Here is a 19,424-nt window from a genome sequence, read left to right as displayed (position 1 = left end):
CACACTACCGCATCGATCCCAAAAAGATTGAAGGTTGAAGTGCAGAAACTACATTACTGAATTGGCTTCACTTCAATGTTGTGTCATCTTCAGCGGGAGGCCAATCCAGGTCTGACATTGGGCATGAAATACCATTTTGGCACCTGCATTTGTGAACTCCGTCATAGGTGTGATCAAAAATTAATTTGAGTTTCAAATCTAGTCCGGTTCAATTCAAGATCGATCCCAAAATTTCATATTTCAAAATTACTAGGAAACCAGTTCTCGGGTTGAGTTAAAAAATTTAGAAACTCGGTCAGCCACTAAATTTGGTTCAACCATATCTAATCTGATTTCTAACCCTTCCAATACTCATAGAAAAAAAAATCTTATTAAATACTCGAATATCCTAAGCCCAAATGTCACCACTTCATGCTAGATTATTTTGAAACAAATAAAAACCCTGAAAAGTTTTACAATACGCTCCTAGTAGTAATCCCTAGGGTTGTGTTTGGTTTGAAGGAAAAGGTAGGGAAAAGAAGGGAAAGGTAAAGAAACATTTATAAACATTTATAAACATTGTATAGGTTTTCCTACCTTTCCTTTCCTTTCCTTTCTTTACCTTTTCCTTCAAACCAAACATAGCCTAAAGAATTTCATCTACAAACCATTACTCAATTGAGTCTACAAAACAATTCTTAAAATTAAGCCAAAAGTTCAAACTAATCCTGCCCCGAAATCATTCCCACTAACCAAACCAATTTTGTGACCAATAGACATACGGGATAGCATACTATTAATGCATGAAACTCTTCACTAATGGGTTTCCATGGTGTTATGGGGATCAAACTTAAAACAAAATGGGTTTCCAAGTTGTAATGATGATCAAAATAGACCTAAAAATGTTTTTGATAAGATAGAAAATAAAATCTTTGATGTCGGAAAGATATGGAAAGGCTTTGACAAATCATAATCCCATAATCCAATCCACCACAACCCGATCCAATCCGTAAGTTATGAAATATTATACATTATATATTATTTATATAATATATATTGCATATTATGTTTTATATATTATAATATATTATTATATTATATAAATAATATATTTTTTGATGAATTATTATATAAATAATATATTTATATTATAAATTTTTTTATTATAATTCTAATTGAATCGATTTGAGTCAGATAACTGATAAGCTATTGTAATGTTCTGGGTAGCGAAGTCTCAATACCCTGACTGATGTGGTGCTCACATGATGACAAATACAAAATTTTCATCAAATAGTGGTGCTTGTGTTTCAACTCAAGAACATTGTAAGTTGAAACACTAACTGTACCAACCACAACCTAAGGCTGCATTTGAAAATGATACAAATGGAGTGTAAATCCTATGTAAAAGTACATCAATAAAAAGAAATAAATTTGCATTCAAGTGGGCTTTTGATAAAAAAAAAAAAAAAAAAAAAACATATGCTTTATTAGAATTCATGTTTGCATTTGTTGCAGCTAAAAGTCTGTTTGGTAAGAAGATAAATTTATCGATGCAAAACTAATCCAATTTTACAATTTATATTAACTGTTTTACACTCTACATATTTACATTCACACTTGTTTGCATCATTTCCAAACGCAGCCTAAGAGTAATATTCCCTTCAACTTAGGTTCAGTCGGATGAACTCTAAAAGAGGTTAATTCTATTAATTCTCCTATCAAGATTGAACGCGGGAGTTATTTTGTACAGTGAGTTATATGCGTCAGAGATAACTTAGTGGGGTCATATAGCGATTTCCTTTTTGTATATCTGATCGTACATCCTTTGACACACCTCTTCGTATGCCTTAAAATGAAGAGTTTTATCAAAAAAGAGACGCAATTCGCCTACTCCAGACCATCTGAAGACATGATAATAACTGAAATGACAAGGCAAAAATCATCAAAGTAAAACAAAAAAAAAAAAGCAAGAGTAACGTCTAATTATGACCTTGGAGCTGATGCTGGTAACATGATAATAAATGCTAGATTTGTAATTTCTGTGAAGCCATCAGGGTCTATATAACAACATTTGAACCAAATGGGTGTGGGATAAACATAGGCACCTGCAAATTTTAAGAAACTGTACATCACAAAAGCTCTAATGAGTGAAACCAAAATTAAATACTCACACCAGGTTCCTGAGGTACCTCATTCCAAGAGGTTTCAAAATCAAATACAACCATTGCAGGATCCACTGAGGAAGATTCAGGCAAGACAATATCTGGTTCATATGGTACACAATCTTTTGTAGTCCCCATAACGGACTGATGGTCAGGATAAGGCCAGTTCTCCATACAGAAGTCTGATGGAACAGAGTTTGTACTACTAGTATATGGGGGATTGGACTCTGTGATAGGAAATGAATAGTCAAAGCTTGGCTTTACACTTTGAAAATTGGAATCTGCTTCTGGGGGAAGTTGGATGCTCTCCGTTGTATTGTTTATCTCTCTGAAGATTAAGTCCAATGGATTCAGATTTGTGGCATTTGGAGATGGATTTGCTTGTAGGATTGTATTATGGCTTTCACTTAGTTGTAAAGTAGGCTGACTACATGACTGAGGTTGAGAGGAAATAGTATACGACTGGAAGTATGCAAAATTGCTGCCCATGCTTGTCTGGGAGGAGCTTTGGCATGACTCCAGCTCTAGATTGTTGACTGTAAGAAAGTCCTGCCAACTGGTTTTACAACCTTCATGGGGAGCATAACTCCTTGGCTGCTGTGATTTAGAGACAAGATTATTACTATTACTTGGAAAACCATTTCCAGGTCCATGTAGGTTATGTAATAAACCACATCCTGTGGTTCCTGCCCTTTTACTTTTCGTATGGTAAGGAACAAACCGAGGAACCGAAGTGCCAGATCTGCCACTTGTCTCCTTTTGGATGAGATTGTTCATAACAGGCATCAATTGAGATCTACTCAGATGTGGTGACAATCTGTTCCTGTGCTGGATGACTCCTGCCCGGCGGTTACTACTCCTGGGGCTTATGATGTTTGACATGCCAAAATTGGAAGCTGATGAGCAAGCATGGGGCTGGGCTGAATTGGACGATGAGTGAATTGGAACAAAACCTTGGTTGGGAGGTACCAATTGATTGGGTGTTTGAACCGTGTTAGAAGAGGGTAGCATCATGGAGAGAGCAGTGTTGGGAAGCTTTGGGACAGGTGGGGGCACTGTATTGCCTTGTTTAAGATGTTTCCTCTTTACTCTCCATATCTGCTCTTTATCAGTAGCATGACAATGGTCAGTACTGGAGAGACCGTAGCCCCAGGAGGCACATGGAGCATGAATCTCACATACATAGCAATGGCACTGCATTTTCCAAAGCAGATGCATCAAAATACTAAAAGGAAATCACTTCTCAGGAAACAGAAGATATTTAGAATAGAACCTAAAATAGAAAATCTTACCCATTTATAAAAAAGAAGAAATGGATGAATCGTCCAACACCCTGATTTTATATTTCCAATCCTACCCCTCCATGATTTTATATTTCCAATCCTATCCCCTCTTACGAAAATAATAATAGTAATTTCTGAAAATAAATACAAATAATTAATTTATTAATAAATTACTATTACTATTTATCAATAATTTTTATAAATTTTAGTAATTGATTGTTGGTAAAAGATATTGAAATAATTACATTTCTAAAAATTATAATTATGATTTCAGATAATTATAAATTATTGATTAATTTCATTTGAAAATGAAAGATAGTTTGGTGTAGTTTTTTTTTTTGAAATTATGGATAATTTATTGATTATTCAATAGATTACTGAAATTATTGAAAATTTATTAATTATTCAACCAATAAATAATTACTGAAAATTAATAATTGATTATTCAGAAAATTAGCGTAATTCTCATTATTACATTTTCATAAAATTATTGATTAATTTTAATTGAAAATAACAGATAACTTAGTGCAATTTTGGAATTTTATGACATTTTTTACTGTTTGGAATATTATGGAAAATTATTGTAATTATTGAAAATTTATAATTATGTTATCATAATTTATAATTATTGAAATTTTTATTATTATCAATGTAATTATAATTATTACACTAAAATAATTGTTAATGTAGATTAACTAATTCCTTTTTTCATAATCTCAAATAGTAATTCCCATTATCTAATAATTTTTGAAAAATTAATAATAGAAAAAACTGTGAATCTTGATTTAAAATAATCGAAACTAATAGTAATGATTATTGTTACATAATTAACAATTTTCCATTTTGTATCAATTCCAATAATGTAATTATTAAATTACAAAAATTTCCATTATTTAATAATAATAATTACTACAGAATTATAAATTACAATAAAATCTGTTATTTGAAATTACTGTAATTACAGTAATTTTGAAATACAGAAATTCCAATAATAATTATTAGTGTAATAATTGCAGTTTGTTTCAAAATAATTTTATTAAACTAATAAATCTTATTGGAATTTTATTGTAATAATTCAATTACAATAATTATTGTAATGAAAATTTTATTTCTAATTATAGATTTGTTTTTCATATTAACTTTATTACGGAAATAATTATCTTTGAAATTTTAGTGTAAATTATTATTTTAAGGAAATTTATAACAATAATTATTATTGGAATTTTATTGCTGACAATAATTACAGTAATAGTTATCATTGGAATTTACATCTTCAGAAATTTATTAATGTAATTTTATTAGTGTAACTTTATTATTAGTGTAATAATAATTATTATAGTAAAATTTGTTATTTTCAAAATACTGTAATTACAGTAATTTTGAAATAACTGTAATTCCAATAATAATTATTAGTGTAGTTAAATTAATTATTTTGAAAAAATAATTATGAAACTAATAATCATTATTGGAATTTGGTGTAGTAATTAAATAGAGTAATCGTTATAATAAATATTTTACTGTAGTTACAATTTCTTAAAATTAATTTTTTTACACAAAAAATTAAATTGTGTTATTTTCCAGAAAAATACTAGAAATCAATGAATATACAAAATTTTCAACCAATAATTTCTTTATAAATTAACTAAAAATTATAAAATTGAAAAATAAAGTCAACAATTATAGCTCCAGGAAAGAGTTGGTGGAGTTTGCAAATTGGCAAACAAAATATCATAATTTTGGAAAATTGTGGAGAAGAAAATAAAAAACATATTAATGTAATTTTGGAAAATTTCTTTAAAATGTAGCAAATAATTATTGAAAATTATTGGAATATTTTGAAAATTTGGGAAATTTTATTACATTTGATAGATTTTGGAAAATTATTTAAAAATTGTGTGATTTTCATTTTAAATTATTAAAGATAAATTAGTATTATATTGGTAAAGGAAAACGGTAATTTGAACCAATAATTACAAAATTTATTTCTGTTATTAATATAAATTAGTATTATATTGGAAAATTTTAGAAAAGGAAATTATTAATTAACTTATATTGAAAAATAAAAGATAAATTAATTTAATTTTGTAAATAATATATTTAAAAAGAAAATAAATTATTTAATATATTTAAAAAATCAATAATTTAGTATATATACTTTTTGGAAAATTACCAGCACCCGACATTCAATATATCCTTTTGATCCTTTTTACCAGCAAATTAGACATTGGGTTTTCCCGTGCATCGCACGGGTCCCCTACTAGTGGTACAGAAAAATAAACATTATTGTTTCATAGTAATAAATGGTTGAACATACCAGGTCACAGTATTTTTCATGTGGAGTAGAACTAAAAGGAAATTTAGCACACAAATGCCGTGGATGAGGATAATCTCTGCATGCTAGCTGCAATGAACAAAACAAAAAAATTAGTCATGATGCTGATGTTACAAAAGTATTTAAAGATATTGACCTTGCAGTCTCAGCTACATGTAGGGCTGTAAACAGATCGAATCGAATCGGATATAGGCAGGTCCAAATGTGATTCATTTGTATTTAAATTTGAACTGGACCTTATCCTTCGGATTTGTATCAAAAATTCAAATTGAATTTGAATTGCAATTGGATATTGAATAGTATTAATAGATTAAACTAAAAAATGATCAAAATATTATGTATTATTACTAAAATGAACCAAAATGACTAACATTGTACTTCATTAACAAATGAATTGAAAATAACTTTTATGATCCTCAAAAAAAAAAAAGGAAAATAACTTGTATGAAACTTAAACATATAACAATTTGATAAAAACACAACATCTAAACCAACTTTACTGATAGATACAATATAAATTTTAAGCATTTACTAACATATATATTTAAATTGTGTTAAAGTAATAAAGTCTAGTTGGCAGGGGTATAATTGTCTTCCTGTTTTGGTTAGGCTGTTAAATATTTTTCTTACTGTAACTTAAGGGCAATCTTGTAATTTCACTTTAAGTTATGAAATAAAGTACAAGGGTCGACAGTTGGGGGAGTCTAGTCTTCTCTCAACCGGATCCTTTTTCATTTTATCCTTATTTTTCCTCTTCTTTTGTTGCCGTCTATAGAAGATTACATGGTATCAGAGCACCTCTAATCGACCTAGATTGCTTTTGACGTCACAAGAAACCTTTCCATTGAGAGTACTTCCTCTCTGTTTTGGGTGTAGGAGGCATCCATGCCTCAGGTTTCAATCATTGACAGTTTTCAGGTGGTTTCCTAGACTGCCTCTAATAAGCAGCCTGAAGAGGGGTTTGTTTCGATGTTCCTAATCATCCCAGTTCTCTATCAATTGTGGTGATCAAGTGGTGTGATGTGGTGTAGAAGCAACCTGATTGTGTGGCTATGAGGTTGTCCTAGTGATTCAAGTAGGTGGTGTTTGTTTTTTTATTTATTTTTTGTTGGTTTTTCAGTGCTGAAAATTGGGCACGGTAGACTTCAGCTTTGCTTTTTTTTTACGAGTAAAGAGCCTTCTTGAGTAATTGTTAGCAGTGAGCAGTGTTCCCTTTTTTCCCCTTTTGGTCTCTGTGGCCTGATGGCTTCATCCAATGGTGGACTTAAATCTGCTGTTGTGTTACAGCAACATATTTTAAATTCCCAATTGACTACAGTCAAGCTTAATGGTACCAATTATGTACCATGGGCGAAGTTGGTATCAGTTTCATTGATTGGGAGAAGAAAATTGAAGTATATTAAGGAGGGCTAGCCTAAGAGTGGGCCTGAAGGGTACAATGAGTGGGTACAAGAAAATGCCCATATTTTTTTATCAATATAACAGAAATTTTCATTAAAAGATATGATTCAAGTACAATGGTGGGGAGAGGTAAACACTCTTAAGTCGTTAACTCTCCCCTAGAGAGATACAAAAATTATAAAGTAGCCCAAAGCAAATGATTTCTTCCCACCCCTTGTTTAGCAATTGCATCTGCAAATGAATTTGGTGCATTTTTTTAGCCACTGCAGTCTCACCTCCATACCCTGAGTCAACCACTTGAATTGTCTCGGTTCATTGTTGTATGTCCACATGCTATCATCTTCCTTCCCTAACCATTCTATTACCACTTTAGAGTCTCCTTCAATGATCAGCTTGTTAACATTTAGTTCCTTGGCCCTTTTCACACCCTCCATCAAAGCCAAAATTTCTGCTCTCAATGAATCCCCAACACCAATTGGGCCAGAAAACAGAGCAATGACTAAACCTTCCTCCAATCTAAAAACTCCAATCCTTGAAGGTCCAGGGTTACCTTCACTGTTGTCATCAAAGTTTAGCTTCATGAAACCTGCACAAGGCAGAGACCATAGAGGGCGAGCAATACTTCTGCTTGGAGCTGAGGCTGCCGCTTCCTGTCAATTATTCAGTAGAGTCCCCATGTGAATGTCATTAAAATCTCCACTGTTTTTACCCAATGAACCACCCTAGAAGTGATCAGTTCTATGATTGCCTCTCTGCTTCTCTCCTTTTCAGCAAATATTCTTTGGTTTCTTTCCTCCCAAATTGTCCAGCAAACCGCCACTCTTGTACATCTCCACAATATTCTTCCCCTCTTCTTTGTCCAACCACCAGCAGAAGAATCAAAGAGGCTTTGTAGATTTTGGTGGGGGAGTCCACCTACAGCCAAACAGAGAGAGAAACCAAACCCAAATAAAAGAAACAAAGGGGCAAGAGATTAATAAGTGGTAACAAAACTCACCATTGGCTTTGCAAAGAATACACCAGTTAGGTACAATCACCAAAAGGCTTCTTTCTTTGAAGTGCAAGTGTTAATTCTCTCCAAGACTATTTTCCAACACAGTGCCCCAACCCTTGGCAAGACTAGTTTCTCCCACACTAGTTTAACAGGGAAAGAATGCCCAGGACTAGAAGAAGGTTGTACTTATGGCTTTGAAGAAGGAGGTGCAAGTATAGGAACTAGAGGAGGAGAGGGTCCAAATCCGAGATTCCAACTTAGATGGATCCAAGAAAACCTTTTGAAGAATTTGAATCAAAGCCAAAACATTGTCCAAATCTAATTCTCTAAATCCCCATCTAAACCCCAGGTCCAAATCAAGCTTAGGCCCTAGACCAAAAGAGGACAAAAAAGTGGAAACAAGCTCATTTTTGTAGCTGGAAAGGGAAAATAATGATGGAAATTGACCTTTAATTGGTAAATACCCCACCCACACATGTTCCCAAAACCTTACCAAATTCCTAGAGCACAAGTTATACCTAACGAAGGGTAGGAAATATGAAAGGTTGGTGTGAATAGATTTCCAACATGCCACACTATTTGCTCGAGCCTAAATTCCCGCATCCCAGCCATCAGCCGCCAGCCCATGGATGCTAAAGATCACCTTTGTCTACAATTTATACCTATCCATCAGTAATCTCCACAACCATTTTCCTAACAAAGCCATATTCCTTTTTCTGGATGTTCCCAATCCCTAAGCCACCAAATTCCTTGCTTTTCCTTACCACTTCGCCCCTAACCCTATGGCCCTTCCTTTCCTCCCCAGGTTCCCACAAGAAATCCCTCATTAACTTCTCTAGGCTTCTACAAACCCTCACAAGAATCTTGAAAACTGATAAAAAGTACATAGGCAAATTGGCCAGAGTTGATTTGATCAATGTTATTCTTCCACCTAATTAAAGATAATTCCTTTTCCAAGGGGGTAATCATTTTGTCAACCTATCCACCACTGGGTTCCAGAATGTCACATTTCTCAGGTTTCCTGTTAGGAACTGCCTAACTCAGGGACTCTTTCGAGGGAGCCTGCCTCCAGAATGAGAGAGAGAGAGAGAGAGAGAGAGAGAGAGAGAGAGAGAAAGGAAGAGAGGTTGTATTCCCAATTCGATAATCCCATTCGATTATAGCCTGTTGTTATTTATACACTGCTGTTATACAGCTGTTACAGTTCTGTTGTACCAGCCTCTCCACTTGTCTAGTTTGTTACAATCTTTGGTCTAGTGGTTGGCTGTTAGTTACAATCTTTAAAGGCTGTTGTGGCCTTTTCTTGTACACTTGTATTTCTTTAGTTTGTGTCCCAACAGTCCCTCCCCCCTTAAATTCGACCTTGCCCTCAAGGTCAAGATGTGGGAATCTGTTCTGTAACTCCAAGTAAGGTTCCCAAGTTACATCCTCAATTGGGAGGCCTGACCATACCACCAAGGTTTCTGGTTCGATGTGATTCCCTTTGCGTATCCACCTGAAATCTGTTATCTGAGTGGGCTCAGTTTGAACTTGGCCCTCTTCCGAGAATGATGGGAGGGTGGTTGTTGTTATTGTTCCTGTTTTTGGCCATTTCTTTAATAGGGATACATGGAATACAGGGTGTAATTTTGATGTTGCTGGGAGGTCCAGCCTGTATGCCACTGATCCGATGCGCTCCACAATCCGAAATGGGCCGAAGTACCTCGGGCTGTTTGTTCCACCGGTGGCCTGCTACTGAAACCTGCTTGTATGGTTGTAATTTAAGGAAGACTTGCACCCCGACTTGGTACTGGGCAGGCCTATGTCTTTTGTTGTAGGAGTCCGCCATCCATTGTTGGGCTTGCTGGAGGTGGGATTTGAGATCTTGTAACACCCTATCTCATTGGAGGAGTTGGTCTTCTACTGCGGCTACTGTTGTAGACCCCTTCTCATAGGGAAGTAGGGGAGGTGGGTCCCAACCATATAGAGCCCGGAAGGGAGTCATTCCGGCTGCACTGTGATATGTGGTATTGTACCACCATTCTGCCCAATGAAGCCACTTGAGCCACTGGCGGGGCCTTTCCCCTGCATAGCACCTTAGGTAGGTTTCCAAACTCCGGTTGACCACTTCAGTCTGTCCATCTGTTTGAGGGTGGTAGCTGGTAGATTTTAAGAGTTGCACTCCTTGTAGTCGAAAAAGTTCTGCCCAGAATTGACTCATAAAGATAGGGTCGCGGTCGGAGACAATAGAGTTGGGGGTACCATGCAGTCGTGCCACCTCCTTAGTAAAAATTTCAGCGACCATGGAGGCTGTGAAGGGGTGGGGCAGAGGGAGAAAATGGCTGTATTTGGTGAATCTATCAACTGCTACGAGAATGGCGGACTTGCCATAGGAAAGGGGGAGTCCCGTTATAAAGTCCATGGATATATCTGCCCATACTTGTGTCGGGATTGGGAGTGGTTGTAGCAGTCCCGTTGGAGACTGGGTATCCACCTTATTTTTCTGGCAAATGACGCATTCGGCTATGAATTTTTGGACCGAATTTCTCATGCCTTTCCAATGGAATTGGGTGGCTAGTCTCTTGTAAGTGCGTAGGATCCCTGAGTGCCCTCCTGCTGGGGATGAGTGGAACAATTCCAAGAGCTGCTGAATATGGGCCGAATCCTATAGTATCACCATTCGGCGTTTATATAGTAGCAAGTTGTTTTCCACTGTGTACCCTGGGTGGCTAGTAGGGTCTTCTTGGATCTCTGTGCGCAGCTTGCACAGTTGTGGGTGCCTTTCAGCTTCCTCCCTTAGCTGTCCCATGATGGAACATGTAGGGCCCGTGAGAAGTAATGGGAACAGTTGTGGCTGGCGTGACAATGCATCTGCCACCTTGTTAGCGTGCCCGGCCTTGTATTTAATGATATAATCGTAGCCAAGTAATTTGGCTATCCATCGCTGCTACTCCAGGGAGAGTACGGACTGTTCCAACAGAAATTTCAGGCTCTGGTGGTTAGTTCGTATGATGAATCTCCTTCCCAGGAGGTAGGGACGCCATCTCTGAACTGCAAGAACAATTGCTATCAATTCGCGTTCATATACTGATTTGGCCCATTTTTGTGCGGTCATTGCCTTGCTGAAAAATGCTAATGGTCTTTCTTCTTGCATGAGGACTGCACCCACTCCTTGGCTTGATGCATCACATTCAATGATGAAGTCCTTTGAGAAGCGGGAAGTGCGAGCGTTGGCGGGGAGGAGATAGTTGTCTTGAGTGTCTCGAAGGCCTGTTGGGCCTCCTTAGTCCAGCAGAACCCATCTTTCTTAAGCAAACCGGTCAAGGGGGCAGCAATCAGTCCATACCCTCTAATGAATCGCCGGTAGTATCATGTTAATCCCAAGAAGCCTCGTAACTCCTTAACATTTTGAGGTCGGGGCCAATTTGTCATGCTTGAGATCTTTTCCGGGTTTGCTGCTACCCTGCCGTTCTCGACCACGTGCCCCAAATAATGTACTTGTGTTTGTCCAAATGCGCACTTTGACTCCTTTGCAAGGAGATTATGAGTCCTTAACAATTCCAAGGTGATTTGTAGATGTATTAGGTGTTAGTCCCATGTAGCGCTATATACAAGTATGTCATCAAAAAATACAAGTATAAATTTGTGCAAATGGGGTCGAAATATGTCATTCATAAGGGCCTGGAATGTAGCTGGCGCATTGGTCAACCCAAACGGCATAACCAGGAATTCATAATGCCCTTCGTGTGTACGAAAGGCAGTCTTGTGGATGTCTCCTTCATGGACCCGAATTTGATGATATCCCGATCTCAAGTCTAGTTTAGAGAATATGGTGGCCCTGCCAAGTTCATCCAGTAGTTCATCGATTACTGGTATCGAAAACTGATCCTTCACAGTGATACTGTTCAGTGCCCTATAGTCTATGCAAAACCGCCACGTCCCATCCTTCTTTTTCACAAGTAATACTGGCAAGGAAAATGGGCTTTGGCTGGGTTGTATGATTTTTTTATCAAGCATCTCTTGCACTTGCCTCTCAATTTCCAGTTTCTGAAAATAGGGGTAACGATAGGACCTTACATTTGTAGGTGCAGCCCCGGGCAGCAAGGGGATGTGATGGTCATGGGCACGCTTTGGTGGTAGTTCCTTAGGTTCTTGGAAGATCATTGAGAACTTCTGAAGGAGCGGCTGTAGTTGTGTGCAGCCCTCTTCGGATCTGCTTTCTTGGGCTAGAATGGGGCCATTTGTGTGGGAGTCTATCTGCATTAAAACAATGTGGGCGGGATTTGCTGCTTGCTTCCTTAGGGAGGCGAGGCTGATAGGTCCTGGGCCCTTAGATCATTGCCCTTGAATATGTACCTGTGAGCTGCCCATTTGGAAATCCATGGTGAGACGGGCCCAATCACATATCACCGGCCCTAGTTGCCTTAACCATTGGACTCTGAGAACGACATCTGCTCCACTAATTTCCAGGGGGTGTAGATCCACCTCGAACTCATGTCCTTGTATCCTTATCTTTAATTCTGTGCACGTACTGTCACATACCAGGTTGCTCCCATTAGCTACGTGCACCCGAAAAGCTGCACATGGTTGGACTGGAACCCCTAGTTTCCTGACCAAGGTTTGGGTGATGAAATTGAGGGTGCTGCCACTGTCTATTAGAACCGATACATGGCGCCCCGGTATCAAGACCGATCAAGGCTTGCAGGGATACTTCCGGGTATTCCTTTGTCCCTGGTACCCATTCTTGGTCATCCCTTGGCTCCTCAATGTCGGCTGATTGCTCGACATATTCAGTTTCAGGTTGCAGGAAGAAAACTTGCAGGACCTTACAGCGATGGTCCGGCCCGAACTTGTCTCCACATGCGTAGCAGAGGCCCTTTTCTCGTCAGGCTTGCATCTCAGCCCAGGTTAACCTCTTGGTTGAGTCGGGGCCTAAACCAGAGCTGGCATCCTTGTCTGTGATTCCTACTCCTGATCTGGGCTCTGGTTTACCCAAGATTCTAGGTTCTTGGTTGGTTACACCAGGTCTGATCACAGCTCCCAGGGGTCGGCTGATCCTTCTTGCTCGGTTTATTTTGTTTTCATGTAATCGGGCTATTGCTGCTGCTTCAAGAACGGTGGTGGGCTGCATGGCTTTTACCTCCAGCCACAATTCCTCCTTAAGTCCTCCAACAAAACTTCCGACAAGCGCGTTTTCTGGCCAGCCTTGCACGCGCACTACCAAACTTTCAAACGCCATCTGATAATCTTGGACAGAGTTGGTCTGTCGTAGCTTAGCGAGGCTTTCATCATAATTCTCAAAGGTTGAGACCCCAAATCGCATGGTTAAGGCGTCGGTGAAGTCGGCCCATGTGGCCCTTGGGTGTCGTCGCCGGTACCATTGGTACCAGACGATCGCCTCTCCTTCCAGGTGTGCAGAGGCTAGTGGAACACGATCAGGGCCTTGTGTGTCGTGGTAATCGAAGTATCTTTTTGTTCGCAGAAGCCAGGAAGTGGGATCTCCTCCTGTGAAGATGGGAAACTCGATTCTTGCAGTTCTTGATCCACTTCGATGACTGGTGTCACTGCGTTCTTCCTGAATTTGTGCAGGTGGTGCCTATGCCAGTCTTTCCAACAAGGATGCAAAGCTTTCTTTGATTTCTTTGACATCGACTGATATTCTTTGCATTTCTCCTTCCATGTAATCGACTCTACTCTCCATTGCTGATGATCTTGTGCTTGGCATCTTGGCTCTGAATTGGCTCTGATACCAACTTGTTAGGAACTGCCTAACTCAGGGACTCTTTCGAGGGAGCCTGCCTCCAGAATGAGAGAGAGAGAGAGAGAGAGAGAGAAAGGAAAAGAGGTTGTATTCCCAATTCGATAATCCCATTCGATTATAGCCTGTTGTTATTTATACACTGTTGTTGTACAGTTGTTACAGTTTTGTTGTACCAGCCTCTCCACTTGTCAGTCCACTTGTCTAGTTTGTTACAATCTTTGGTCTAGTGGTTGGCTGTTATTTACAATCTTTAAAGGCTGTCGTGGCCTTTTCTTGTACACTTGTATTTCTTTAGTTTGTGTCCCAACATTTCCTCCCAAGGTTAATCATAGATAATTCATTGGCCACTAGGAAACTTCACAACCCAAAATAGTTGCACACTCTAACACCTCTCTTTCATCCATATTGATCCCCACCACACAGCTCTTATTGAAATTAATTTTCCGATTTGACATCCTCTCAAACACTAAGATCACCACTTTCAAATTTCTCACCCAAGTCATATCATCTCCCTCACAAAATTATATGGTATCATCAACAATTTTCTCACCTAGTTTATGACATCATTATGGAATAGAATGGAGAATCACATAAGTATTAATCTTATGTTCCTGGACATGACTAAAGACATTTGTGATCATGCAAAACAGTTATACTCTAGACAAGACAATGTGACGAGAATCTATCAATTATATCAGGAATATTTTACCCTCCAACAAGGTGATAAAACCATAGAAGAGTATTATGCAGCCTTAAAAAGCCTGAGAAATGAATTGAATGTATATCAGCCCTTGTTCACTAACTTGAAGGTACAATAAGAACAAAGGAAACATTTAGATGTTGTTTGTTTCTTATATGGGTTGAAAATTAAGTTTGAACCAGTACAAGCTCAGATTCTAGGTAGTGACCTTCCATCCCTCTCTGAGGTGTTCTCCTGCATTAGGAGAGCTTCCAATCCACAAAATGAGAACACACCTATCTCAGAAAGATCTGCCTTGGTGGTTGCTAGAGGAGGTAGTATTCAAAGAGGTGTACGTGGTAGAGGTGCAATGAGGGGTGCTAAGTGTGGATTTAGAGGAGACCATGGTGGTAGTAGAGAAGGATTCAGGGGTGGTAGAAGAGGTAATGAATGTGAACAGGTTCATGATTGTACTCATTGTGGTCATGAAGGCCACACAGTTGATTTCTGTTATGACCTATATGGACCACCATCTACCTGAGCTAAACCATGCTGTAGTAGGAGATGATGTTGGTAATGGTATTTCTGCTGGTGAGGTGCCTACTTCAAGAGCTGGAAAGGAGAAGTTAGTGCCTATCACACATGAGGTGTATAGAGGCTTCATCAGTCTTCTTCTTCCAGTGCTATACCCACCCTTGTAATAGATTCTGAATCTTCAGACACACTTATGTCATTATCTTCTTCCCCCACTTCACAGAATGTTACCCTAGCTAATGGTGTTATCTCTTCTATCTCTAGTGTTGGTAATGTACAACTTAATTCTGGCCTCACATTAAATTCTTTCTTCTATGTACCTAAATTTTCTTTTAATCTCTTGTCTGTAAGTAAACTTACTAGTTCTCTTAACTGTTCAATCACCTTTTATCACTCTTATTGTGTTCTCCAGAATCTCAAGAAGGGGAAGATGATTGGTAGTGGTAGTGAAATTGGAGGACTGTACTATCTGGAGTATAGTAGTTCGCATTCATTCATCTCTCACCCCTCACCAATGGCATTGTTGTTTGGGTTATCCGCCTTTCCAAGTCTTGAAGAAGTTAGTTCCCAGGTTACAATCAGTTACAAGTTTAAATGTGAGTTGTGACAATTAAATAAACATCATAGAATATCATTTGTTCCAAGAAATGATAAGAGAGTCATGAGTCCTTTTTCACTAGTTCATTCAGATGAGTGGGGTCCTAGTCGTATATCGTCTTATAATGGTTTTCGATACTTTGTAACTTTCATTAATGATTATTCAAGGATGACATTGGTTTATTAAATGAAAGAGTGTTTCAAGTTGTTTTCTATTTTTCGTTCTTTCCATGTTGAAATATAGAATCAATTTGATATATGCATTAAATTGTTTCGTTCAGATAACACCAAAGAATATTTTCATAACAGTTTCCAATTTTATTTTGATTCACATGGGTGGCTGAATGGAAGAATCATCATGTGGTAAAGACTGCTTGTGCCTTATAGATTCAAATGTTGGTACCTAAGATTTATTGGAGTGATGTTGTGCTTATCTCTTATTTTTTCATAAATTGCATGCCTTCTTCCGTTGTTGATGGGCAACCCTCGTTCTCAATATTGTTTCCCTCTGTCTCACCCTTTTCTCTCCTTGGGTCTTTGGATGTGTTTGTTTTGTCCATCAACTAGGATTGGGCCTTGATAAACTTGATTCTCAGGCCATCCGCTGTGTAGGGGTGTCAACTGGACCAGATTTGGTCCAATCCAATATGAATTTGTTACAAATGGACCAGGTCCGATGACGTCAAAAGTCGCCAAATAAAATGGAAAGATGACGGTTAAACACCTTGGACAGAGATTCAACCTACAAAAGAGAAGTGAGCTAAAGAGCCCCGAGGTGATATCCTAGGCTTACAGCTCCAACACTCAATTTAGTAATGAGGGTACAACCTATCTGAGGTGAACAAAGGTAATAGTGTATCTTAATTGCCCTTTGAGTTTCAAAATTTACATCTATATAGGTGGGAATGTCAGTTTTGCCAATCAACATGTGGTCATAATTATATAGGACACCTGTTGGAGAAGAATGACACATCTCAACACATGTGGAAAGAGCCTAGGCCCAGGGGTGGAGCCAGGAATTTTTTATGAGGGGGGCCAAAACTTATGGATGGGCCATAAGAAGGGTCAACCGTTGGGTGAAAAGTGAGGGGAGGGAACAAACTTACATAGAAAAACTGTATTGAGTGTGTAAATTTCTGGACCATCGGGGGGGCCACGGCTCCCCTAGGTCCCCCCTAGCTCCGCCCCTGCCTAGGCCCCACTTTTTGCTAGAGTTGGTAAGATGGACAATCGTATCACCAAGTGGTTGTTGCCAGGGCTACATGTGGGTTTGCTCGGCAGGATGTTTTTCTACCGAGCTGGACTTCAATAAACGTCGTCAAGAGAGCTCAAAACGGATTGGTGGCTAGTTCGACTTGCATCAAGATCCAATCCAATCTGATGAATACTTTGGGCCATTTCGGAATGGTCCAATTCAATGTCTGGACCATCCAATCTATTCAAATCGGTTTTAATTTAGATTGGTTCCAACCCAAACCTAATCCATTGTCACCTGTATTCTTATCCTCTACCAATGGATCAGATATTGGTTCAATTTGACACAATCCAAGATAAATCCATTATGGATGGACCAAGCCAAATCCAATCCAATAAATACTTTGGACCATTAAGTCTGGATTGGTCCAATTCAATATGTCTTATTGATCAGTTTAATCCGTCCAAATTGATTTTGATTTGGACAGGGTCCAACCTTGGTTATTCTTGCACTCAGAAAGGGTACAAGTGCCATGATCGTGTCTTTCGTTAGGTGTTTGTTGTTCACAACCTCACTTTCTTTGAGAGTCTTCCTTTATTCTCTGGAAGGAACCTTCCCCTTCTTTTCCTCTCCCGATAATACCAGTGATGTCTTCATTCCCTTTTCTACCCTTGAAGAACCCATACACCCATCAATTCACAGTGTATTCTACAAGAGACCAGGAGTTGGCACAAGCACCAGCATCAGCTTCACCTCTAGCCTCCAACTTGTCAACCCCACCTTCACCATCGGCAAATCTTTCTCAGCCGGACCTTGATCTCCCCATAGCTCTTCACAAGGGTAAGCATACCTATACCAACCACCCCATCTCTCATTATGTTTCCTTTTACCACTTGTCTCCTACCCATCAAAAGTTTGTGTCTCTCCTTTCTTCTGTTTCTATACCTTATTCTGTCCAGGAAGCTCTTGTGTCTCCTAAATGGTTATGTCAAATCCAAAATCATTCATAAGAGAAAGACGATTATTGATTGAAAGTGTTATTAGAACTACATCAAATGGGGAAAATACATTCTAAAACAACAATCACACCATTGTAAAATTATGCAGTTATGAGAACCAAAATGTGTTTGTATTTGGGTTTTTGTTTTCCTTTTTCCTTTGGAGATGATTAAACAAAAGTTTATCAGAGTTCAGAAAGGACCAATTTCACAAACCAGAACATAACCTAGAACTCTATCATGCTACTATCTGGAAATCAGCATATCAAAACCAGTAAGAGAAAAAGAAATGAATAGGAAAAAACAGCATTGCCTGCCCCTTCTCGCCCACAATAAGCAATTCTTCTGATCCATCTTCTGTATCATTTACAACAGCAACTGGGTTGTCGGGATCACCATCCAAAATCATGCATTCATCATCAGAATCATCCTTGAGCTTTGCAGTATCCGGAGGCTTGTAATTCTGCTTCTGAAAAACAGAACTAGCCCTAAACTCGCCCACAACTACAACATCATCCGATTCTTCTGTTACATTACCAACCGGATAGAGAAGTTCCGATATCCAATCGAGATTGTCATCGATTACTTCGTCCAAGCCACCCTCTTCATCAGAACTAATTTCAAGGATTACAGGGTTGTGATCCATTACTCAAAATGAATCAAACAAGAATAGGCATAAAATAAACAACTTTCGACGATCAAACTGATGAAACTTTTTTATGGGTTTCAGGAATTAACAAATGGGATTTGCAAAGTCTCTATAAATAGAAGATATTCAACTGCAAAATTGGAGTTTTCCTCTGGAATACCTTGGAGATGGATTCTCTGAGCTTTATCTGAATGAGAATTATAAAATCGATCAGATCGATCGGAGACAGCTATAACTAATTGGAAATGGCAGAAATCTGTCTGTTCAATAACGTGCACAACCTCGACTAGAGGTTGCATTTTAGGGTAGTTAGATTTGCAGGAGAAGAATAATAGAGAATAACTAGTAGAGAATAATCAATGGGTTGGTTCCCTTTCTTTTCTTGGCTTTGCAAATTAACGTCACAGAGGGCAGAAGACCAGAATAGATGAAAACCTGCGTCTGCGTGCAAACGCTCGACTCCGCGACCCTGAGAAGGATAAATATATAGACGAGTTTGTGAACGAGTTGAGCACTTCTTCAACCCAACTCGGTTCCATGGAATGGGTTAGTGGATTTTTTTTTTTTTTTTTTTTTTTTGTGGTGGTGGTGGGGGGGGACTGGTGGAGGCCCTGGAGGGGCTGTTTGGACCATTCAAAGCCCAATTTTAGATTCTTCCCTTTAATATTTGTATTTTTTGTGTGTGTGAAGATTTGAAATTTTTATGAGATAATTATTTATACTAGTAAATGTGCATACATTGCAATTTTTTATAACGATGATGATGATATTAAAAAAAAATGTTTTCAAAATTTTTTTATACTTTTATGTTTATAAAAAATATTTTTGGGGATATCATCTAAAACTCACAATGACTTTTCAGCATTTCTATTAAATTCACC

The 19,424-nt window shown here is 38.2% G+C and overlaps 1 protein-coding gene across 2 annotated transcripts; it reads right to left on the bottom strand.

Annotated features, from left to right (window-relative positions):
- Nucleotides 1–1,980: 1,980 nt before the first annotated feature.
- LOC104602097 (uncharacterized) lies at nucleotides 1,981–19,013 on the bottom strand. Of its 2 annotated transcripts, XM_088902105.1 has the most exons (5): nucleotides 18,704–19,013; nucleotides 18,208–18,508; nucleotides 5,739–5,825; nucleotides 2,169–3,335; nucleotides 1,981–2,084 (listed from the first exon to the last, which is right to left on the bottom strand). In XM_088902105.1, the coding sequence occupies exons 2-5, from the start codon at nucleotides 18,301–18,303 to the stop codon at nucleotides 2,037–2,039; spliced, it is 1,398 nt and encodes a 465-aa protein (XP_088758231.1). In that variant the 5' UTR covers nucleotides 18,304–18,508; nucleotides 18,704–19,013; the 3' UTR covers nucleotides 1,981–2,036. The 2 variants fall into 2 exon arrangements, with proteins under 2 accessions (XP_088758231.1, XP_010263963.1); XM_010265661.3 differs by having other exon boundaries at nucleotides 18,208–19,013.
- Nucleotides 19,014–19,424: the final 411 nt, after the last annotated feature.

This window comes from Nelumbo nucifera, chromosome 3, assembly GCF_055504915.1.
Source record: "Nelumbo nucifera cultivar China Antique chromosome 3, China Antique-T2T, whole genome shotgun sequence".
Lineage (NCBI taxonomy): Eukaryota > Viridiplantae > Streptophyta > Magnoliopsida > Proteales > Nelumbonaceae > Nelumbo > Nelumbo nucifera.
This window is presented reverse-complemented; position numbering and strand designations above follow the sequence as displayed.